Source organism: Acartia tonsa, chromosome 8 (genome assembly GCF_053477335.1).
Source record: "Acartia tonsa isolate MP-2025a chromosome 8, ASM5347733v1, whole genome shotgun sequence".
Lineage (NCBI taxonomy): Eukaryota > Metazoa > Arthropoda > Copepoda > Calanoida > Acartiidae > Acartia > Acartia tonsa.
In genome coordinates, this window is record NC_137267.1 from 31,199,460 (window position 1) to 31,225,441 (window position 25,982).

Consider the following 25,982-nt stretch of genomic DNA (forward strand, 5'->3'; position numbering starts at 1 on the left):
AGTATTTGTTTGAATAACACTTTTAAAGTTCTTAATAACCCTCTACAGATATTTTCGCGCCTTTTGATGGGAGTGGGTTCATTTTTTACATGAGTAGATTAACTTTAGGGGTTGAAGGTACTCTCCTACTAAAGGTGAAAAAACTGGGACATATTAGAGGATTTACTGACATTCAAAACTTCTAATAAGAACTAAATATTTACATTTTGTCAAATTTCTTTAAAAGCAAACAAATATTTTCTTCGTTTAGGATGTGTCATGACGTCATAAGCTCTGATAGTTTTTTTCTGTGTTATTGGTTATAATCATTCAATGCAAATGAAAAGCATTACAAGTTTATAACCAGAAGTTAAAAACTTTAATTTTAAAAATAAATTATTAAGCTTCTTTGACACCAAATTTAGAGACTGTAAAGGTCTCCTATGAATTAAAGTATAAATTGATAATTCCCATTATTATTAGGCAAAACTTAAATTGCTTTCTAAAAATGATCTAATTTCAGATTTTAAAAATGTTATTAAGTGATAAAAAGACTTTTTTCAGTGTTGAATAGAAGGAAACTTGTGAGAAAAGAAAACATATTTTGTATATTTACAATATCATACAGGTTCCTCAACTAAATTGTCCCATCTCACAGTAGGGACAATATGGATTAAAAAAGGTTTATGGATCGCTCAAAACTACATTTAAAAGTAACATGATGGTTGCCTGTATGTGCCTTTATGTTTGTACCAAAGGATCACTGCTAACTCTGAACCGATATGGTTCTCATATACAGAAGGTTTATATCTATTTCGGGGGAGGATAACTCCACCTCCCCCTTACATCCAAACAAATAGCACCTATAAAAATTAATAATCTTCCTCCAAATTCTTTTTACTTTTTATTTTTAAAACTAAAATATGAAAATGAAAATAAAATAAGTGTTAAAGCCGAACATACAGAGTAGTATCTCTTCGGGACAATTTTTTTGACGCCACCTGTATTGTAGTTAGAAAATGTGAGGCTAATATAATTTGCATTTGGTTCAACAGTACTTCAGTTCCGTATAGTGGTAGAAACAGAAATACAGGAATTTAGGTATAAACAATACAAATATAATAATTTTGTTAGTTGTCAATCATTTTTTTATTGTCAAGATTGATTTGATATTGTCTCATTACATAAAGTAGTAAGGTTTTGTTACACTGTATGTTAAGATCTAACTAACCATTGAATCGAATGAGTTTAGCTTTAACAAAGCTTTAAAAATAAATCTATTTATATAAATGTACAACCAGACAACTACCTGGATCAACCTATTGGGGACCTTTTTAGCAAATTACTTTTTGCTTTTTTGTAGCGACTATATTGGTTGATTTTCAAAGACCTAATTAAATGTCGTAACAGAGTCCTCGGGGTTGGGACATTCAGTTATTTAACTCCTCCCCATCTAATATTTTACTCTTATGCTTCAAGCAGGTCTCATCTGTAATTTTAAGCTATCTGCGTTCCCAAAGAACCACAATAACATAAAAGTTACTTTTTTAACTACAAAAAAAGTAATCCAAGAACTATATTATATTGTGTATACCTATATTGATAAGCAGAAATATGCCCTTCCTCTGCTTTCCCTATGGAACTAATATCCAGTGTTGGTGTGATAACACTGGAACCGTGAAGGTGAGCATTTGTTCTTTATGGGCTATTTGTCTAAGTTGACAAACGCAGAGTTGGATCTTTAAATGTGTAGCCATTGCCGTTGCCGCTGCCAGACGTACAGCCACTAACGGGAGTGTCTAAAATATTATATTAATCAAGTGATTATATAAGGTTAGGTTAGGTTAAGATATGAATTTACAAATATTACCCCGCAGGGGTTAGGTATTTAAAATCCTGATATATTTTTAAGTGTCCACTATGACGACTATCGATTGTCTATTCAAACGTTTGTCCTAAGACCCTAAGAACTACAACCCATTGTAGTGTTTTCAGTTTGTTTTTGGGGTTTCTCAAGGAGTCTTTTGCCCATCATTGTTGATTTAAACATAATGTTATTCTAATTATGACAAATGGTGATTGATTAGCAAGTTTTGACAGAGAAACTTAATAATATACAACCTTATTACTCTTTTTTTTTATTTTAGAGATGTGTACCTGTTCTGTTAAATCTAGGCATAATTCAATATCAGGTAAATTTTCTTTTTATTTTGACGATACCGTACGTAACTGCTCTAAATGTCAATGATCCAATTTAATAGTACAACATTTTAATCTAAGAATATTTATTAATACATAATATAAAAGTGACAGGATTTAATCTTTCTCTGTAAATCTTAATATCTAACACCTAACCGCAATACCGATATGGTTCTCCTTTACAGTGAAGCTTCTTATAAGCCTCTTGAGAATGTTTTCGTAAAACAATCGATTTATAAAATGAAATCACCAAATGGATTTTGTCGTTTGCGATATTTTATTGGATTAAACCTGCAAAACCTTTTTTTCTAATTTAAATAGAACTAATAATTTCAGGAAGAAAATAAAGAAAGCTTCAGTGAAAGGAAAGCAAAATTTATGTCTTTTTTAATAACACCTTTAAAACAACGAAGCTCATAGTATGAAAACAATAAACTTGAAATAAGATTTAGCCACATTGGCAGACGGACAAAGTTTGAGATTTAGATTTGATAATCATTGAAGTTGTGGTCATTTAACTTTATTAGAGGCTGAGAAAGACACATTGTTTAAACCAATTTATAAAACCATTCACGGACGAATGGATTTGTCCCCTTAATCAGACGGACTGACATTTGTAATTATAGAGTAAAATTGCTAACTTGCATGAATGAATTTTTAAACTGATGAACATCCCCAATGATTATACAGAAAATTACCCCTATTGTAGATTTAAATTATTGGTTTAAAAGTCCCCAAAGTTTTTAAACCAACGAATAAAAAAACATGATAAAACTTTGGGGACTATTGTAATAAACAGCCAATTGTCCCCTCTCTCTTTTTCGGATTAAGATAAATACTAAGATTCGAGTTCTTTGACTTTGAAAAATATAAAAGACATAAATGATTGTGTGTGTGTGTGTAGTTTAAGCGACCCCCATGAAAACTTTTTCTCTGGGGGCGAGAAAACAGAACTTTTCCTGGCCTTCCTTTTTCTTATCATCATTATACTTCTTTTCATTATGTAAGTATTTACTTCTTTTATAACGAAGCTACTATATAAGTGTAAAGTGTTGTTGTGTCTTTGTTTTACTCGTTTATTCTCTTTAGCTTTTTGTAAATTTAAAAATTTTTATACTTAATTTCCTACTGTCCGTCTGTTACGGATAGCTATGATTTAGGCATGTTAAAATTGAACTATCTATAATACAAAGTAGCTTGATGTCTGTCCGTCCGTCTGTCTGTCCGTCCGTCTGAAGCTTAAGATCTCGGTAACCACTGAACCGATCGGATTTTACTCTTCAGGGTATATACCTATTGGTCCTGTGGTGGTTTTAAGCTATTTTCTTGGGGGGTGGGACACACCTAACCCCCCCAAAAACAAAAAAAATCCCCCCCCGATTTTTTTTTTCTTTTTTTTTTTTTTTTGCTGAAGATTTCCTTGGTCCTTTATGTTTTGTAGAAGATTTCCTTGGTCCACCCCCGAACCCCCCCCCCCCCAAAAAAAAAAATCCCCGCCCCCCGAAAAAATTTTATTTTTTTAATTTTTTAACCAAAATTTAAAATGAGGAGGGGCCTACCCCCCCCCCCCAAAAAAAAAAAATTTCTCCTCCTCAAGTGCCCCCTAGAGGCCTCTAGGGGCGTAGCCGCTAGTAAATTTATAAAGTAAGCAAATCAATAATCATTAATTTACTTTGAAAAATGAGTATGTACATTGTACATTGATATTTTAGTCCTAAGGACAACCCCTATTAATACAGTAACTGTGCTTCTTAAAAAATAAGATAGAAAAAGACACACTCAAGCTCTGCCCAATATTATCTCAATATAAAGAGATGGATGTTAAATTTGTGGGAGTTCCATCAAAGCAGTCAATAATATAATAAAAACTTCTGCAAGTATCCCGTTGAAAAGTACATAAGTACATTAAGGTGAGCTTAGCTTTTAATATAAACTTTTATTTTTTCTATGATGTTTCGAGACGGATCAATTACTGAAGATGTTGAAAATGGTTCCTAATTCACCTCTTTCAGAATAATAATTATAAGTTCTGAGAACTAAAAGAATTATTTAACCTTCAGTATTTTTTTGTCTTTTTTCTTTCAATTAGTAGCTTTAAACAAATCCTTAATTTTTTTATAAATATCAATTTGTTTCTTTGGTGAAATACCTCATTGTATGATAAAGTATAATGTATAAATCTCGGGCTAAGGGTGAGTTTTCTCTGTGGCAAGTTTAGAGGTATGCTTGGGTATTATGGGCTACAATTTTTCAAAGCTTTTGCTATCATTGACAATTAAGTCAAAAGTAGCAACAATCTTTGAATCTAAATAGTGAAAAATGATAAAGAGAATGTTCATTATGCATAAATGTACATAAATTATAATAAAAAATTTCTGAGCAATCATAGAAATAAAAAAAATCTTTGCTGATAGTCGGACAGACGAAGTGCACTAAAAAAACTTTGATATTTTGTATCCCTTCCCCCTCTCTATATTTTATTGAGCACTCTGACAGACTAATAGATGATATAATAGATCTCCCCACAGACACAAATACATGGATATATATCATAAAAAAAGTACCAGAATGTTTATTGAGCTTATATGTAAAAAATGTCTTTGTTGTATTATATAAAGTTTAATAAGGCAACGTATCTGGCCTCTAGGTGCTCTGTTTTTGAATAGGCAGAGATAGCTTAAACTAACACAAGACTTAACTTAATTCTGAAAATAAAATAGCCAGAGATCATCACAAGATCTGTGAGAATTCAATCGGTTCAGTAGCCATTAAGATCTTAAGCTTCAGAAAAAAAAACCTTGCTACTTTATAAAATTGGGTAGATTAGTTTTTAGCGAATAACATTGCAGTTATCAGTATTATTAGGTCATGAATTATCGGGAATTAACTGACAATCTATTAATAACTGTAAAAAACAAGCATAATTTGCTGGTTTTTGTTTTGCAGTGACCAACAAAAAGGATTCAAATATAAAAAGATACAAGTATTAATTATAATCAATGTAGGGTTTAAAACTATTGAACATGTAGTATATTTGTCTCTCTCCGTGAGGGGTTAAAGAAATGGATTTTTATCTCCATTCAACTATTTGTAACTTTATTTTGACAATCCACTTTTTTATATTTCTTTGTAATATCTCAATTATTCTTTTTCACTAACTAAATCTAGATTTATTATAGTTTGGGCATTTTATATGGCGAGCTAGCGGCTTCGCTCCCTGTCAATAGAGGCGTCTTTTAGGGGGAGGGGGGGATTTTTTTGGTTTTCACACTCTTACCCTGAACAGATTCAAAACCTTTACATGTTCTAAAAAGCCATTGTCGAAATTAAGAGGAACATATTTTTTTTGTGCGTGATGATTTATTTGTAAATTTATGCAACTTGGACCTAAATTTAGCATTCGATTAAATTATATTAAGTATATTTCGTAAATTTTTTTTTGTTAATTACTAATAATTTCTTTAGGTTGAATAATGTAGACAAGTTATTTTAATGACAATTGTCGTCATTATTATTACATTTCAGTAATTATACAATATTTCGACAATGTTTGTACTACTGTAGAGTATTTCTGTATTTTGAATAGCGAATTGCAATGAATGTATGCATATCATATAACATAGAATGCATGTAAAACACTATTGTTATCCTAATGATCAATGGAGCAAAAGATAGCCATACATTTGTTAGTCGTCATAACAGAAAAAAGCTAATTTATAGGTTTGAGTATAAACACATGAAAAAAGCTTCCTTATTTTAAAATTTAGTCAGAACCCTGCCGGGCCGAATTTTATTGCTAAATACTAAAATTACTTACATGAACCTAATCTAAAAATTAAAAATACTTCATTACTCAAAATTCTCAATGAGGTCCATGTGGAATATCATTAAGGAAAGGTAGCTTTTGATTATTTGTGAGGGTTGTGGTTCCCTCCCCCAAAATAGTGATAAACCTTCTCAGGACCTATGAGGAGCTACCCTGCAAAGGAGAACCATATCGGTTCAGCAGATAGCCAGATCCTTCATTACAGACAGTTTGAGCTCCTGTTACTTTATTATTAGGATAAAGAAAACTATAAGCTGAATTGAGAGAACACCAGAAAAGGATATAATATCCATTGATAAAATAGGTCATTGTGGATAATAACTGATGGTCAAAAGCCAATATGTTTAGCTTTTTATAAGCAAAACTACGTTACTTGAGTGATTTACATCAAATTGACTTGTGAGCATAGAAACCCTTCTTATTTCAAAAAAATGAATATAAGGGGGAGAGTGTTTGTTTTTTCTTTATTTCTTAAGACTGAGGGGGTCCAAATCTTGCGGGGTCTATACCTGCCCAGCTATCATTTAGCTAATATAACCTAACCTAGCCAATACTTAAGCGCAAATACACGATAAATTCCACCCCAACCCCCCCTCCTTACTTTCAAATAATTTAAACTAAATAAAGGTGAGGGGCTGGATTTTTAGACTCGACTATGCGCTTTGAGGGAAACCTCCTGAGAAAGGTAAAAGATACAGTTTGTCAATCTGTCTTTCTAAATTTCCTTTGATTGGTCTTTCTATACCACATGTTTAAAATTGATTAAACCATTTATTTTTCAGATTTGTAATTCACAAGTGCAACAAGATCTGTAAAATTAGAAAACATGAGGTAACATAAATAGTTATGTAAATCAAGGGTATAAAGATATAAGATAGATAGTTGAATAGATGAATGGGTGGAAAAACGGATAGGCAATTAAGCTGATATTTTGTGTGAAGCTTCTCCTTATTAAAGCGCAACAAGTTTACAATTACTTTGTCTGTGGGTCATGCTCTGCAAGTGAAATGTAACTTACTAGACAATTATTACTGGACAAAGTGTCTCAAAAATCAGCCATGTGGCGTCATAAAAATGAGGGACATGAGAGTAGAAGTGGGAAAGAAAACCCTTAAAAAAAGATGGATAATCCCTCATTTTTGTGAAGTCACATGGCTGATTTTTGAGACAATTTTTCCAGCTACTTTTTTTCTGACCAATGAGCATCTACTGAATAACTCTTTGTTAGTCGGTCCATCTGTAATGCTCTTGAGGACATGCTTTTTTATTTTTTTTTCTCGAGTCCGAATCTAGTAAAAGTGGGTGACTCAGATTATGACGTCAAAAAAATTAACCAATGAGAGTCCAGTATACACTATAATTGACCAATGGTAAATTTTTTAGTGGCTTCTCATTGCATAATTTTTTTTAAGTCATCATCTGAGTCAGCCACTTTTACTATGTTCCTCGATTCCTATTTAAAATAGATAACTGAAATTTGCTGTGAAGATTCTTCTGACCAATTTATATCTTCTCTCTAAATTATTTTTTACCATTAATATTACCATTGTATTAATATGTTCATGAATTGCTCTAAATTTGTGCAATACTTTACCTCTGGATGTAGCCCGTCTTGTTTTCTTATCTATTTTAGACAATTAAATGTATAGTTAGAAAAAGATGCAAATTGAAAGATGAAATTAGGAGAGAATAAAAAAGTTAAAATTTGCACCCATCTTCTAAAGGCAGACAAAAAAGCTCAACTTATTGAAAGTTAGTTTGAAAGTTTAGCATTTTTTGTTCGAATTTTCCAGGGTCGACTAAAGCTTATATACAGAATGTGTTACAGTTTAGGGATAGAGGGATAAGTTGTGGAGTACGGAAGTGGGGTGTTCACACCATCTTTAAACACATTAAAAAGAAGAACCCAAATGCGAATCGCAATTGTGGAAAATTTTCTGGATTGGAGTCGATGTTTTTTAAAATTTTATCTGATTTAACTCTTATAACACAGTTTTAATTAACTATTGATATTTGCTGATGCAATGTTTATCTACTGTTTTTATACCTTGAATTTTTACACAAAAAAAAATATTTTGTAGTTAGAAATTCTGCTCTTTGAATCTTTTGTTTTTGTTAGTAAAGAGGAAAAATCCTAAATATTGTAGATTAGATTTACTTATTCGGAATATAGGTACACCGACAAACCTCCTACCACGACAAACGTCCTAATGCGACAAACGTCCTAAACCTCATAATGCGACAAACGTCCTAATGCGACAAACCTCCTAAAGGGACAAACGTCCTAATGCGACATCTCTTAAAGTAAAACGTCCTAAAAATTTTCAAAAATTATGAAATAAAAAAATCTTCCAAAATTTGAGAACAAAATCCACTAACGTTAATACAAATTAACAATATAAAATCCAATATGGCGATAAAACACAGGGACATAATTTTTAATTGAATTTATTTATTGAATAACTTTGCACACAGGCTGAAGATTAAAAATCCGTCCGACAGTTTTCCCAAAGTCTGCGTTGGCCATCGAATGGCATGGTTTTGAACCCGATACAATCATGCATAACAAAAATCGACCTTTAATTTTTAAAAATTCTTTTTTTTAAATTTATATTCGAACATTTTTAAATTAGATTGTGAAAGATTTAAATTTTTAAAATATTTTAGGAGGTTTTACTTAAGAGATGTCGCATTAGGACGTTTGTCGTTTAGGAGGTTTGTCGCTTAGGAGGTTTGTCGCATTAGGACGTTTGTCGCAGTAGGACGTTTGTCGGTGTACCGGAATATATACTAGCTTTTTAATGGCTTTATTTACTAAAATAGTCATGATAATTTTTAAATCTGAAACAATAAGGTGAAATCTAGTAATTCTTAATTTGCCATAAGAAAGAAATTACATGCATTTTTTATATGTATAGTACTATTTTCATACATTATGATTGAATTGTTCTATTATTTTTTAAATATATTGATATTGATTCTTAGCATTGTAAATATTTTTATATTGCTTTTTCTCTGTAAGTTATAAACTGGCTGTAAATATTTAAAATTAAGGCCGAGAGACGTCCAACTTTTGCAAGATGTATTGGAAAGACAAGGACAATAATATATATAAGAAGTAAAGCATTACTGTAATCTTTAATTAATGTGCTGTATTTCATATACAAACGGACGTAAGGAGTGACGGATAAGTCATGCATTAAAAGTATAGATGTATAACCTAGAAAACTACCTGGTTCCAGTATTGGGGACCTTTTTGCAGCAACTTGGCTGTGTAAATGTTTCCAACGCTATTGGCTGATATTGAAAGAACCAACTGAAAGTCGGCATAGGGTCCCTATCCTAAGACTTACAGTTATATAACCCCTGCATCATCTATATTTTTCCTTGGATAGTTATGCAACGGCTCACATGAGCTGTGTCTTGAAAATAATTCATTTTTAATTTCTATTTCTGTATTTAGGTATTTAAATCATATTTTGGCACACTCGTATTTGTAGAAAAAGGTAAAAACTAGGTTTTAATAGTTTATGGGTACTACACACTCCCAGGCCGGAAAGTTAGGTAAAAACTAGTGTAATGGGGCAAAGATACACACACACACATTTCATTTTCTTTCGGAGATCACTTTCTCAGTTTATCTCGAGAAAAACGTTTGTAGTAGAATAAAATGGGTCTTTTTATAATCCAGTCAGTGACATTAAAAGATTCCCTAAAAAGCACAGATGTACTAGTTTTGCAGCTTGTACATTTTATTTTCGAATTTTTCAAATGACGGCAAAGGGGAAATTAGAGGCGAATATGACGTTTTTTATATGTGGTAATTTTTGGTTAAATCAGCTGAAATTAAATATTTCTCATCTGATTATTCTTGATGTGTTTGTAAGAAAGTTGGCTCTAGAAAGATGAAGTGGTGCCCCCCTCCGGCTCCTACTGTTTATAACAATCTTCTATGGTTAGCTTAGGAAACAACAGAATATTCATTTTAGCAAATTTGCATTATTTTCCTAAAAATATAAGAAAAATCTATTTCTTTCACTAATATCATCTATAAGTTTGAAGAAATGTTACAATAATGTTTGTGAATTAGCAATTACTTTATCTCTAACTAGCGGATTCGCCCCTAGCCTCTAGGGGCTTCACCCTTTGAAGTAATGGGAAGTCAACCCTCCTAAATAGAAATATTCAAAAAGGTTATTCTTTGTTTAATTACACTGTGGTAAAATTAAACCCATGTTGTGCGCTGTATGCACAAAAATTTCAATTCGTAAAAATAAAACCTAGGTTGTTCGCATACACAAAAATTTAAATTTGTAAAAATATTTTTAAAAATTTAACAATTTTGCAGTATTTCTAAAGCACCAATTCTCTTTTCTATGTTTCTTCTTGTTCTTATCTTTGTTCTTTTAAAAAGTAAAGCCAAGAAAAGGTTCAACTTCAGACTTTTTACACAGATAAAGTCAAATACATCTTTTTAAATCAGGTAGACTTGGAATTTTTAGAAAATGTAAATATTAAATTGTTATACTAAATAACATTAGATGAATAGATTGTAATAGTTATTTCTCACATCTAGTTTTTAATCTTATGATTATAAATTTTTATATTCATAGGAAACCGGATATAATACGATGCTAGACATAATTTTTTAATATGGATTAGAACCGGTTCTCATCCATTTCAAAAAATTATGTTATGGTTATTAATTGGTTTCGAATAAATACGAGAAAACTGCTTACTTTTGGCATAAAAGATATTCTGTTTGTTTTGAGAAAAAATTATGTAAAATTTTACTTGATGATCTATGTTAGAAGTAAAATAAAAATAGTAGGTTTATTCAAAGTGCATTGTAGAATAGGTACAGAAAATTATCCACAAAAGCTGTGCAATCATCTGCAGACAAGTAAGCATAAAACTACTTATTTTAACAATTGAACAACGAGCATTAATAAAAACACTTTTTTTTCGATAAAACTAATTTTGCTACCAACTAAAGAAGTTTCATATAGGTTAGTTAAGATTAGGCAATCCTGCGGTCTTCTACAGGAAGTTTGGGGCTGTGTTTAGTTAGTGGGTGAAATCAAAAGAAATTAAATACCAATGTATCCCTCTTGTGTGTGCCCTCGTATTCCTGAATTCAAGGATATTATAAACTTGGCCTTGCAATAATTATTCTAAAAGAATTTCAAAGATTTTAGAATTTTTAATTTATAAAAATGATAAAATAGTTTGTGCAAAGTTTAGTTTATAATTAGATGACTCCATTGACTTACAGGATGAAAAGGATAGAATTTCAGAATTATTGCAGTATTACAGTATTTTAAAGCCTATTGAAAAGTGTTTTTTATGGTTGATTTTATTAATTTGAATCACAATATTGAAGAACAGGTGTTCTAAACTTTATTGAAAACTTGTTTCTACATGATATTTTCTAATGGCGATGCTTTTCCTTCATGAAAAATGCCTGAAACCAATGAAAACATCTACAAAACATACCTTTGTTGGTCCAGCTACATATATTATAGATCACGCATTATAAAGGAAAACTCTAAAATTGTATTTCATTTAACAGCGGTGCAATTTTCCTGATATTCCTGTATTACTTAAAATCTAAGATTCCTATATTCCTGACTAGTTGACAAACTAAAAGTTGAGTTAAAATCCTTGCAAATCTGTATTAATCCCATACTTCATAATCATATTTTTAGTTATAGAAAATATTTTTACAAACAGAATACTGAAAAATCATGTGTAGCATCGTATTACAGACAGGATTAAACGCCCCCCCCCCTTAACCCTATCAGCTTCCAATATAGCTAAAGGGCTAGAATTTTAATTTGACAAAAAAAATCACGACGATATATTTTTAGCTCCTTTATATGGCATCCTTTGTTATAAGGTCGTATTTTAATTAAATACTCAAAACTAATTCAAATTAGTCAAATCATATTAAGGAAGGGAAGTAAACTAAAGATCCAGTTAGAAAAAAATGGCACAATTTTCATGTTTGATATATGTTGTTGAAAAGTTTTAAAAGACCAATACTCAGTACAATAGGATTCTTATAAAATTTCATAACTTTGTCAAAATTTTGACCTTTAGGAAAATCTTTTTAAAGTGGTATACGAAATAGCTAAAAGCTTACACATTACTAATGCATTAAACTAACATTCATCTTGTAAACTTACCTCATATTATTTTAAAAATAGAGCATTTTCTTCTATTAACACAAGCTGCTCAATTCGAATTTAGAAAAGGTACGCATTTTTCTGCACACCCTGTAAGAGGGAGATTAATAAGTGTCAAAGCCTGTATTAAGACATTATTACATGTTAAGACAGATAGTTACTTGCAGTTTTATTTTGTGCAAATAATCTAATAATTTTGTTCCTATGGATAAATACTAAACTAAAAGCTATGACTTTGTAGTAGCAAATCTTCTCTTGATGTTCACCCCTTTTTGTGCTAATTTTGAATATTTTCTTTCTTGCTTATCTCTTTAGTGTAACTTCAGTAGTAAAAGAAAACTTTATAGAAAATTTTCACCAGCTTAGATCTGTTGTTTCAACTCTCTTTACGTTTGCTTAAGTTGCATTTTATCCTAATTTTTATGTAAATTACATCTTTATAAACAAGGATAAATATGTCTCAAATTAGCACAACAAATAAAAGAAGGTAGGAATAGTAAATTATTATTTAGAAAAGTGTAATAAATAAAAACCTTTTGCTCTTGTCAGGATGTTTTACCCTTGTAAAAGGTCATATATATTCTCTCCTAAAGTGTATAAACTCATTCTGCAATTCGTTAGCTTAAACACATTTTTGTAGCGCTGCTACTCTACAATGCATTATTTTACTAATGAAGGAGATGGAGAGGAGACGGTACAAAGCAATAGAGAGTCAAACAGAAGCATTTGAGGTCCTGGACCCACTATGCATGGTGGACGAGGGAACTTATTCAAGGAATAATTCACTTTTTTGTAATTTGAGTCAAAAAACAGTTGTTGAATTTATATTTTTTTTAAAAATACGTTCAAACTGTTTTAATATAAACATATAAATATATGATACAAGAAGTTATCATTGAATCGACGTAAATATGAAGCAAATAATCTTTAATACCTTGGATCGATATTACCTCGTGTGTAATATATCATATCGTCGGCATAGATTACTATGGTAATATGCAACCAGAATGATCTGTAGATCTTTCTGTATGAATAATTTTTCCGCCATTCAACAATTATGGTACACATTCGTTCTTGTTAAAAAGTGAACAATCTAATCCAGGAGTAAAGAGTACAATGGGGGTACTGGAACTTTGAGGGGGGTACATCTATTATACCCTAATCTAATACAGGTATATTGATAATAGATTGATAGATAGATATAGAGTGAGAGAGAGAGAGAAAGAAAGAAAGAGAAAGAGAGAGAGAGAGAGAGAGAGAGAGAGAGAGAGAGAGAAGCTATTGAGAGAGAGAGAGAGAGAGAGAGAGAGAGAGAGAGAGAGAGAGAGAGAAGCTATTGAGAGAAATATATATAGATTGAGAAAGAGATATTATACGAGATGAGAAAATTTTAAAAATGAATGTTTAATAAATTAAAAACTTGTTTAGGGAGATTGTAACGGAATGGATGGATTACATTCGCCATTTCAAGTAAGTTAAAAGTTCAAGTTATTATAAATGACTTAAAATGCATAGTTAATTGGTGTTTAAGTTTTTCTTATTGTAGGCACTACACAATTTAATTTAGATATTTAATGAAACATCTAAAGATGACGAACCCCAATCTGTCCTACTTTGAGAAAGACGATTCCAGTGACGTCATATACGTTTCGGGAAAGAAAAAGGAAAGGGGGGAAGAAAATCTCTTCAAAAGAGATGAGAGAAAAGGGAAGAGATTTTCTTCCCCCCTTCCCTAAACGTATATGACGTCACTGGAATCGTCTTTCTCAAAGTAGGACAGATTGCTTATTCGTGTTAGGATTTACAATTTTTAGAATTAATTTAAATGTTTCCAAAACCTCTTAATATCGTATCGGACACTGTAAAACATCAATAATTAGAGTTACGCGTCAATAAAAGCTGTACTTACGGACTGAACCTAAATGCAAAACATTACTAGAATGTTTTTTTTTTCATTTATGTATTTTTTATTTTGATAAAAGTGACCACATCATTTTATGCTAAAAACTTTCAACAAAAGATTTTCAAAATCCCATTCTATTAAGCAAAGTATCTCTACAAGTTTGTATGATTTGTTCTTACTTACTTTATGTGACGCACTGTTTCAATTCTATTTTTCTTTCGCTAGGGGTAATAATTTTTCTATTTTCTCTTTGTTTCTATGCTTTTAAATTTTTTCCACCATTCAGTTTGGCCTTCCGTCTTAGAAAAAAAATAAAAACGTTGTATTCTATGCGAATATCCCCCGATTAAAGTTTAGGCTATTTTTCTGGGGGGTACGACGACTCTCTAGCTCCCCTTCCATTTGTGGATAAAAGCTACTAGTATATTTAATATTTATATTTGTCGCAGATTAAAAAATCTACGCACCCACGGCCGCGGAGCAGCCTTGTTTGAATAAAATAATTTTGGTTTGAAGCCCCATTGACAGGCAATGTCCCAACTTTTCAATTTCTTTTCTACATTTGCATCACACAAACACATCAACAAAAGTGCCCATGCCTTCACACCAAGTAAAATATTTCAGCAAGAGTTTAATTATGCATTATACCTATCTAAAATTATCTACTATATAGGTTACCTTTCCTAACTCACCGGATAAGCGTAAATGATAGCGTGCCTGCCTGCCTGGGCAAGAATCCAGTCCACACAGCGTCATACTAAAAACGTTAAAAAATGAAACCTACTGCTGCTCTGTCTAGCACGTGAAACTAATAGTAAGAGTAGGAGGATTGCATTGGGCTAATAACAGGCGCAACTCATTACCATGCACTGAACAGTTAGGAATTCCAGATAAATGTGCTATCAAAGGGTGGGTTGTCTGTTGGATGCTACTTAACCTAATATTCTTGGGTGTTAGATTAAGATTCACCTATCTTATAGGATAGTTATCTAAATACATGAGATAATTAAGATTCTAGATATTAAATTCAGTTTAATTATCAAATTGTGTATAATGTTTCAATAAAAAGCTGTGGCCAATATTTTTTGTTGGTTAATTTGTGCATAAGGCCAACATTATCATTTTTTGGGAGGGAGGGGGGGAGTTTGCTTGTTAATTTCCTTCTATTATTTTCTAAAAAGGGCATTTAACAGTCTGAATCAAATCTATTTAAATTTTTGTTCTAATAAAATTGGTTTTATCGTAACAATATAAAAATTGGAAATATGAAAATAAATATCCAAACAAAATATAGATAATTTGATTTAAAGTCACAGACACAAAAACAAGGCAAATAATATTTAAAGAAATGTTTTCTTTCGATATTTTTATTGAATAATATACAATGATATTTGCAATAATAATGAATTATATTGTTCTATTTCTTAAAACAAATTAATGACAGTTTAACTAAAGAATGGTGTTTAACAATAATATTGTAAGATAAGATTCTCCTTTCAATTTTTTTCAGTTGAAATTTTTAAAAAGTAATAATTTGATTTTGTTATTTTTTCATCTTTTCTACAATTCCAGCTTAACACTCTAACATAAAGAAAATTATCTTTTTTCTTATTTTTCTTTTTAGAAAACTTATGAGAATCCCACTTTGTTATATTTTAATCAAAAGTAAATTAAAGGTTTGTTTGCACAACCTTTGTCTGGAAGTCAAATATTTACAAATGAATAGATTTACCATATTGTGACTAAATGTTCAGTCCTAAATAGAAATAGGACCAACTTTTAAAAACTTAACTTATAATTCGGTTTAGGTTGAGACACGAACCTTTGAATTTTCTAATCTTTCTCTAATTTTTAGGACACTGCCACGCTCGGGTCTGACAAACAAACAATCACAACTGAACTCAAGGAATAATCTTGATAAAATATTTCAACTATTTAGAAGCGCAGCTTCTTTAAAGTTTGGTTTCTTGCCGTACGTCTGTTTAACTGGCATTAATTTTATTAAATTTCTACAAATATATTCTAACTTATAACACCTTTTTTTCTTTTTTTTACTTTAATTTTAAGAACAAAATTAATATGAAATAAATTGAATTAAAGTAAATACTATATAACCGGAAATACATGGACGAATAAATATATATTTTTTTAACCTTGCTACTCATGAAGACTTTAATTTTACCTTTTGCTTTACATTTGCTCAACGACTCTATCATATGGACATTTCGAGCGGCTGTCAACCAACGTTTTGTGGTCATTTTATATTTATTTTTCAGTTGATATATCCCTCAATCCTTAGACGCTGATTGGTTAAAAGCTTTATCCCAACTCTTTTTTACATTTCTCATTTGAAAGCAGGGATAAGGGATTAAGGTTTTGGCAAACATTCTAAGTGGAAATTTTATATAGCCCAATTTTGATAATATTTCCCCTTTGAACTCAATCTCTTTTTGATTTCAGTTTTTGAGACAAACATCATTTCATGGGTATTTTTGCTCCTAAATAAAATAGAAAATTTATTGAAATTTGTCAAACAAACAGCAAGATAAAGTAAATTTTATGTAAACTTCAATACTAAGATTAATTTAAAATCTTACTTAAAAAGAAACCACTATTTGTATAATGTATACATTAAAATGTATGTATTTGGCAAGAATATTTTAAATTTATATTTAACAACGATAATTAGATTTATACGTAACGCAACAAAAAAAAAATAAAAGCATTTAAGATAAAAATTTTGAACATAAATTTTTATACTAGCAACGCAATATAGAATTTACAATAGGTATAAAATGTAAATGATCCTAAAAAAGAAAAACTTCACAGAAACTTTATTAATAATCTTGGCAAAAGAGTTCGCCCTAAGTAAAGTAGATGAGCCACGTAAGAGTCCATTTAAAAAAAAAAAACTTGAAAAGGAAATATTTAGTCGGACAATGTACAATTATATGGTATCTACGCTACTTTAAAATTTAGTTTCTTGTGGTTGTTGTTGAGCTTCTATTGTTAAAACAAAATTCAATTAGAGTTTTGCCTACACACACCTGAACTAGAGGCGCATATAATCCCACCAAAAACTGAAACTACAAAATAATTGAATTTGGTTATAGTAAATATATTAGACGTTCTACTATGACGACTGCGTCCCTAGCACCTAGGTACTATGCATTCAATGGGAGAGGTAGTGGACTAGCCGAAAAATCCGCCCAGGAACTCATTAAAAGCCTTCCTCCTTTTATCTTTATGTAAACTAACTACTACGCCCCAAGAGGCCTCTAGATATAATTTTTATTTTAAGAAAAGTTTCATGTATATGGATGTGTTTTCAGTTTAAGAATAAATGCTAAATTTTCCATAAAATGAAAAGCTAAAAAGATATGAACAAAACCACATTTAAAATGCTAAAAATTGTCCTTTTTTGTACTATAAAAACACCTTTCTATTTCTTACCTGTATATCCCGCCCTTTTTTTACAACCCCATTTCCACTGAATAAAACCTCCGAAGAAAAAATGAGAAGATTCTCTTAAATTTCAAGTAAAGGTAAAAAGTCTAACCTTTTGATTTTTAAAATCATATCATATCAGCTATGACCACTTTTTTAAAAGCGAAGCTTTTCGATAATTATGGTCGATCCGTCCGTACGTCCGTAACGGATAGCTTTTTCCGTTAATTTAGGCATGTTAGAATTGTCCTATCGATTTCAAATTTTGCATGGTGATTCCTTTAGTAGTTAGGTACGATTTAGAAAGCGTAGCAACTCTATAATCATTACCAAAATGTCCGTACGTCCATTTTAAACATGTTGATTTTTATACTTTTTTAACAACAAATTTTTATGTGATCAAATCATCGGATTGATCTGATTTTTGGTATATTGATTCCTGGGACAACAAAGTATAATGTAATAAGCGAAGCAACTCTATAATCAAGTCCTAAAAATGTAAGTATGTCCATAAAAATTATCCTGTATCAAGCAGTTTTACAACAAATTTACTTACAATTTTGCTTTGACTCTTATAAATTTATATTATGATAATTAAGTTCTAACACTATACAAGTGTTAATGTCCGTTTGTCCTACCGTTTCAGTGCTTCGCTTTTATGGATGTTGTCATCCTTGTTTAAAAGGGAAGCTTTTCGATAATTATGGTCGGTCCGTCCGTACGTCCGTAACGGATAGCTTTTTTGTTAATTTAGGCATGTTAGAATTGTCCTATCGATTTCAAACTTTGCATGGTGATTCCTTTAGTAGTTAGGTACAATTTAGAAAGAGTAGCAACTCTATAATCATTAACAAAATGTCCGTACGTCCATTTTAAACATGTTGTTTCTTTTTCAATTTTTTAAACAAATTTTATATGATCTAATCATCCGATTGATCTGATTTTTGGTTTACTGATTCCTGGGACAACAAAGTATAATGTTATAGGCGAAGCAACTCTATAATCAAGTCCTAAAAATGTAAGTATATCCATAAACATTATCCTTTATCAAGCAGTTTTTCAACAAATTTACTTAAATTTTGCTTTGACCTTTATACATTTATATTCTGATTATTCAGTTTTGACACTATACAAGTGTTAATGTCCGTTTGTCCTAACGTTTCAGTGCTTCGCTTTTATTGATGTTGTCATCCTTGTTTAATAAGAGATTCCTTATAGTGGATCCAAAATAAAAAAAATACTTTGTTTCCTTCAAAGGAAAGGTAAAGGGATAAATGACCCCTCCCCCTCCCTTCCCAACAAAAAAAAGTAGGGTGCCGTAAGATCAGTAAAAAAAATCAAATAAAGTGTAAGACGTCTGTTACTTGCAAAATTAAGAATTTTACATGCAAAAAAGTCTTTATTTTTGCTGAGTTTTTTAACAATAAGTTTATTGACGATTTTGTCAAAATGTATTCTAATTTATAATTTCAGGAGATGAAAAAGACCACTTTCTTTTAGAACTAGCAGCATTTTTATAAGGTTCTAGTTATAGGTAATTAATGATTTTAAAAACTTTTAAAGTTATTTTCATTTTTATACTAAAAATCTACCAAAAAAAAAGACTTGGTAAAAGTAAAATATATTTTAAATAGTCTTACTTTACAACAAGCAAAAACAAAATAAATTTTGTTGAAATGTGTGCACACTCTTTGAATATCTTAATGTTTTGTTCCTTAGTGAGATTATATTCATGTAAAATAAGAAAATGATAACATTATAAAATTGAGCTCTTTTTGTGTGTGTTATTTATATCTTAAATTCTAAAGCTTTTAAAGTTTTATATGCATAGCTAATATAAAACATGTTTATGTTCCTAAATATGATTTCTTTATATATTTAGGTTATTACATTCTTAAATTTAGAATTATTTTAACATCTAAGCTAAAAAAATAGATTAAGTTCAGTTTCTTTTATCCAACTCTTTTTTCATCAATTTGTTAATACTGTGCCACTCATGGACATGAAATGGACCTTTTTTTAGATGATTTACTGTCATAACTTTTTTTCTGATAATCATTTGGTTGCTGTGCTACATTTTACATAATATTTTGAATAGGTTTTATAAATAGCAGGGGAGTCCTGAGGGTTTAAGCCACTGCAGGTATAGGCCCTGCATGGTTTGGCTCGATGCAGGGGTAAGACATAGGGAAAAAAACTTCTCCACTACCTTATTATCAAAAAAAAATATGGTGGGTGGTTCTGTGCTCGCTTTGGACTTTGAGGGAAAGTACCAATCATAATAAAATACTTATATTTAAAAAATTTTAAGTAAATTAAATTTAAAAATCAAGATTAAAACTAAACAGGACGAGAATTCAAGATGTTACGAACTAGGCAGGATATTCAACATTATAATAATACAGAACATGTACGTTGTCTGTCCGCTTGCATATTGTATGTCTGTCTATCGAAAAAAAAACTATTTTTCTCTCTTTTTAAATAAAGTTAACAGACAAGTTGGTTGTTAATTATATGTACTAATTGTTCACTGTAATAATTAATAGGAAAACCAAGGGTTTAGACCAAGATGCAGCTTATCCTATAGCCTTACAAAAAGAAAGAAAAAGTCAATTAATTAATAGTTTAGAAACTAAAAATAGAGGGGACAATTAAAAGAGAAAGGACAAAGACAGAAATTAAAAAGTACGGAATGTTTTCCGCCAAGAGAGAGAAAGAGACAGTTTTTCAGTGGTTTAAATCAAGTTTAGAATAAGATAAAAAAAAATTTAATCGAACAGGATTCAATAAGACAAATCCACAAAAAAAAGTTAGTGAATTGTTTTAAAAATACTTCAAATTTTATATACTTATTGTGAACGTATTCACCATTTGAGTCATGTTACCTGGATTATATCTAATCCTTACAGGAGTCCTTAACAAATGTTTAAAATAGAAAGGACAATTCACAATACCTTCACAACAAATATTACATGATCAAAATCTTTGAGGGTAACTGTCCCTTGGACGGATTAAGAGACAAAGAGAGATAAATAGGGAGAGACAAGCCATTGAACAAACTTTTAATTCAACTTCAACAACAAAACTTCAAGTAATATGGCGTTCTGCCAATCAAATAAGAGATATGTAGATAGATAGATATACAGTTAGAGTAATAAAAAAAAACTTTGCTTTTCATTTTCTGTCAGTTAGAAGTGGAAAAGTCTGTTAAAAAATACATCAGGCACAAAATGACTTCAATAAAATTCATTCGAAACACTTTTTAAACTCTAAATATGTCGTTTTTATGAGATATTGATAAACATCTGAAATAAATTTGATTTATTTTTTAAATAGAACCTGGATATGCAGTGCTTTTCTGACTCACCCTGTAATAGATAGTATGAAGGACACACAGATACTTAGACTTCATTTATATGAAGATGAAATTAAGTTTAAAACAATTAGCTCAATTAGAAAGCGAGCTTTAAAAAAACAAATGATTTAGAACAAAAAATATTTTTGCAGTGTTTTATTTGAACTGTATGAGTTGGCGAGTTAGTTTGGCTGTTAATGTTTTGATTTAGTATTTTGATATGTTTACTTTATGTTTATGTAGAAATTAATGTTCAATGTCTTTGAAATCTAAGCAAATTCAGGCAAAGTATCTGTTATTTTCATGAAAATTTAAAAATAACATTAGATTAATTTAATTGGGAGATAAGCTAAAGGCCAAATCATTTACATAATTATTTTCTTTTCATAAAGTTTAAGGGCAGTTTTAAGGAAACATTAAGGAAAGAAATAGTATGAAAATTGTAGAAACCAGACGGGTTAAAAGATAGGGTTATTTATTCGTACGTCCAAACCTACGAAAGCTTTTTGAATAATTGTCATTGCAAAAGATGTCAAATTCCTTATTTTCAGTGGAATTCAAAGTACAAATTGCCTAACAATCTAAAATAAAAAGATATAAACCAAAATTAAGAATCAGTGCTAATTGTCTAAATATTGTTGATACAATTGATATTTTACGCTATTTAAAACGACTAAGCAAATATTGCTTGATTCACTCCTACAAGAGATAAAATAAATTGAAAATGATTGCTAAAATCAAAATATATCTACATGTCTCAGAATGGTGTATTTTTTAAAAGAGGTTGAAAAACATACTAACTTTGAAATAAACCACTATTTATGGACATAATTGTCCTTGAATGAATACATTTCCCTTTTCTAGACTTGCTTTGAAGAAATGGCGAAATTCATGTAAGATTCTAGTTGAGCATACACCCCACCTCCAAATAAACATGAGTAAGAATAAAGGGGCTGTCTGTCGAAGCAAATTATATCATTTGTTCAAGCAGCTAAGCAAGGTTAGGTTAAGTTGGATACAGCTACACAGAAGTTTTTTTATTTCGCGCCACTGAAAAAAAGTGATCACGTTTTTTTTCCTTTCCTTTGCCCCATCCCCCTTATTTTCTATTCGTAAGTTAAGCTGTAAGGGGGTGGGGGTAATGATACAGTCATGTTTTAAGTGAAATCGCCGAAGAAACCAATTTAAAGAAATGGGCAACCAGCCTAGTTGGCCTTTTAACAAGTATAGAAAAGTTTTACTACTCCAACAACTTATTTTGTCGAACAGGGACTTAGCACCTCAAATAAAATCTGCTTTATCAAATTATCAAATATTTTCTAAAATATTATATATTTATTCTATAAATAAGAAAAATACTGCATGTTTTTATCAAAAATGTCAAAAAAAACTTTCACTTAATAAATAACATTTAAATTTGGAGACCTAATAGTTTTCTTTATGTATATTCCTAGCAGTGTTTCAACATGTTGGTTTTCATATGTAGACTCGTAGAGTTCTAATATAATATGGTTAGGCTGAAATCAAATTATCTTCTATTGGATTTGAAATGCTACATTTTAAAACTAACTAAACTTGTACTAGATTTCATAGTATTTTTTCACAGCGCAGATACTTCATAATTTACGGTATGTTTGTCTGTCATTCTGAGTCAAGACGTCAGTATCAACCAAAATAGCTAGGGACAAGGTAAAGTGATCTTCGGTTGCTAAAATTTTGTGTTAAAAAGTTTTGGTACTGCTATTTTTAAACCAACAAATAATGATTTTAATAAAGGACTCCTAAGTTTATAAAACTTTGGGTAACGGTATAATTTACAATCCAATCTACCTCCCCCCCCCCCCCCACACTCTACTCCCTGAAAAAGGGCACGTCAAAATATGATACGACAAATGAAGCTCGGTAAATTAAATTTCTGTATTATTTGAGCTGAGGGGGAAAAAGTGCGAATAATCAGCACAACCATTTCGTTAAAATTCTGGTGAAAATGAAGTAAAGTTGGCTTCACTTGGTTCCACACAGGGCTAAAGGGATAAAAATAATGAGGATGAAATAATCCCCCCCTATTATTATATTAAAAACTAGTAGTAAATAAACTTTGGGAAGAATTAAGGGTTTTAGATTAATTTAATTGTCCACTCCATCCCTGAGCCAGCATGAAACTGATATTATTCTGGAATAATTAGACAAAAGTCTTAGAGTCATTATCTTAAAGTAGTGGAATGTCCGCTTGTGTATTATTCAGTGTTTCGGGATATAATCTCTTATCACTGAACCGATTGGTGGTAAGTGTGACATCAATTTCGCATGTTATTGAATATAACTGCAAATCAAATATTTTGCATATTATTGAATATATCTGCAATTTAAATATTTTTCAAGTATTGTATTTTAAGGTTTTACGTTTACAAAATATTATATTGGCAATAGAGGCAAGTAGTAAGTAGCGAATCCGCACGTCGTTGTGGCAATGATAAGTTCGAATCCTGGCTCAAAACGCGGCAAAACTAAAGACGACAAAAATGTAACTACTGCTGCATGTTTGATGGAAGACATACGTAGTAATCACGTAACATTTTTTTGCGAATTAATAAAGTCTTTACCTATCTGTTCTATTTTATTTTTGTGGAAACTATAGCACACTTCTACTTTATACTACTACTCAATGTATATTTCGCAGAAATTAAATTCTAGATAAAGAAATTTACACATAGTTCTGAATTTGCATAACTAGTGCTATATATTTCTATTTAGTAACGCAGCAACTATATTACCAAGGTCAAACGTTCAATATTTGTCATTTGCAATAGTTTATTGATGTTTAATTAATCTGATTAAACATATAACCATTTTTTAATTAGATAGGTAATTAATTATTAGCCATAACTATTTTAACCAATAAAATCTTCCTATATTAACAAGTAACGAATTATCTCTTAAGTTAAGTATTTTGTTATGTGGCTGAAGCCAAAATATTTAATTATATTGTAAAACCAAAATCTTTCCGCCCCAATTTCTAATATTCTGAAATTATCTTTAGTCATAAGGACACAGAGATATTTAGAAATACAATTTCTATATAAATTATTTACTCAAAAAGCATTTTACCAGGAGGGAAGGGGGGCGCGGGGGGGGGGGGACTGTTATATTCAAAATTGGTATAATAATAAAAATTTACAATAATAAAACATAAAAGGTTAAAAATAGTTGGGCCCTACTTTTAGTTGATCATACTTTATTTATAAGGGATAAGACAATGTATATACGATAAATTGGTTTAAATCTCCAATAATGATAAACAAAATTAGCCTTCTATCGATTGACATAGTTTGGCCAAACAAGCGAATGAGAAATCTTGTTTGTGAAACTGTTGATACCATAAGATTTTTAGAGTTCCCTTGACCCTGTTTAGCTCATATAATATTGAATATCCATATGTATTAGAGCCAGTATACAGCAGTGAGGAACAAGGAAACATATTCTCCATAGAAACGTCGTCAGAAGTAGCAAAACATTTTCACAACGTCTAGAAAATTATCTGTGTGAAGTTTATTTTTTATTTTACCAATTTGTTTTGCTTGTAAGTTATCCTTAAAAGCGGAGCTCCTCTATAAATCCTATGTAGATTCTGTAATAAGCTCTAATCGATTATCCTCTCAAAGAAAGTTGTATCAGAATATAATGTGTGTTCTAAAATGTTTTGCTTAAAACCTTAATTTGTGATTAAATGATATGAGGTATTAAGAAAACTTTAATTGCTACTTAAGTTTATTGAAATTTCCACTGAAACCTAAAAAATCCCTATTATTGGAAGGCAATTTTTATAAACAAAATTAATTATGTTTTAGTGAAGTTTTTTACAATTAGTATTACTGTTTTTTTTCTATTTTGCAATACAGTCGAAGATAATCTTTTTTTTATCAAAAAAAAAGCATCTAAAAACTGTTTATAATTATAGTTGAAATTTTATTTTTTGAGATTATCTTTTTTATGTAATGTTATAATTTTAATGCAACCCTTGATATTTAAACAGTTCAAAGAGGCTTATTTTTTAAATGCAGTGTTATTTTGTTATTTTTTTTCCACATAGTGAATAAATGTGCTGAATTATGTGCAACAATTTAATATTACTGACAGACAGACAGAAGGACAGACACAATGTCTTATGGAGTTGCTTTGCTTCCAAAAAAGATGATTGTATTGAAATTAAGCCTTTTTGATACTTAAAATTGTTTTTATTTTAATCTTGGATATCGGTGAAATCTTCTTGGTGAAAAAAAATAAGATCAATTAAATTTGACGACAATACAAAAAAAGTATCAAAATTTTAAAAATAAATGTTTCAGCAAGAAGATTTTTCTGGCATCAATTTGGCTTTCTAATGAGTTTCTATGCAGTCTGAAAAGGGCACAACAAATTTACCACGAGAATTACAGAATTTTTAGAAAATAATGCAACTTTTTTTAACAAAAAAAATATATTAGATTTATCTAAACCCTTTATGATTTACATTTTTATATATTAATTTCAAAGCCCTATTGTAAGGAATAAGATAAAATAAGATAAATTAATCTTCATCCTAACTCTTATGCCTTTGGAAGGACTCAATTTATTGCTGATAGAATAGGTGTACAGATTGATTTTTTTGTCCAAAATAAAATTTATAAAAAGAATTTGATTTTCCCTTTGATATTTTTATTCTACATATTTTATTGTGATAAACAAATTACATGAATGTTATTTCAATCATATGAATAAACAAAATTTGTTAATTTTTGTTATTTTAACCGAAGCATTTCTCCTTTTTAGTGTTTGTTCGTTATTAATCACGTCTTAATGGCTGTATGGATTAACGAAATTTGGACAATATAAAACGATCTTACTAATTTAAAACTTTTAAATGATTACCATGACAATTAGACAAGATACTAAAACTAGAAGTTTAAGTCTTATATTATTTGTAAGATCTGAAAATGAAATATAAGCACAGAAGCTATTTATAAAATCAGTTTGTAAGATTTGATTTGATTTTCTTTTATTGTTTTGCATATTAGAATAAAAAAACAACAAATAAATATAATGATG

General features: G+C 30.2%; 1 protein-coding gene across 2 annotated transcripts; it reads left to right on the forward strand.

Moving 5' to 3' along the window:
* The first annotated feature begins 500 nt into the window (after positions 1 to 500).
* LOC145326696 (uncharacterized) lies at positions 501 to 25,666 on the forward strand. 2 transcript variants are annotated; one of them, XM_080170062.1, is made up of 13 exons: positions 501 to 607; positions 992 to 1,080; positions 1,590 to 1,662; positions 2,127 to 2,171; positions 2,515 to 2,541; positions 3,081 to 3,181; positions 6,787 to 6,835; positions 12,870 to 12,965; positions 13,293 to 13,364; positions 13,621 to 13,662; positions 15,951 to 15,999; positions 19,889 to 19,918; positions 24,342 to 25,666. In XM_080170062.1, the coding sequence occupies exons 3-13, from the start codon at positions 1,594 to 1,596 to the stop codon at positions 24,425 to 24,427; spliced, it is 666 nt and encodes a 221-aa protein (XP_080026188.1). In that variant the 5' UTR covers positions 501 to 607; positions 992 to 1,080; positions 1,590 to 1,593; the 3' UTR covers positions 24,428 to 25,666. The 2 variants fall into 2 exon arrangements, with proteins under 2 accessions (XP_080026188.1, XP_080026189.1); XM_080170063.1 differs by having other exon boundaries at positions 996 to 1,080.
* Positions 25,667 to 25,982: the final 316 nt, after the last annotated feature.

Bases quoted from the DNA above. Each gene is read 5' to 3' on its own strand.
- LOC145326696 (XM_080170062.1), top strand. From the start codon at position 1,594: ATGCCCTTCCTCTGCTTTCCCTATGGAACTAATATCCAGTGTTGGTGT. The intron at 2,172-2,514 runs GTAAATTTTCTT...TAATAATTTCAG, and splicing joins TAGGCATAATTCAATATCAG to GAAGAAAATAAAGAAAGCTT. The intron at 13,365-13,620 runs GTATATTGATAA...AAACTTGTTTAG, and splicing joins TATACCCTAATCTAATACAG to GGAGATTGTAACGGAATGGA.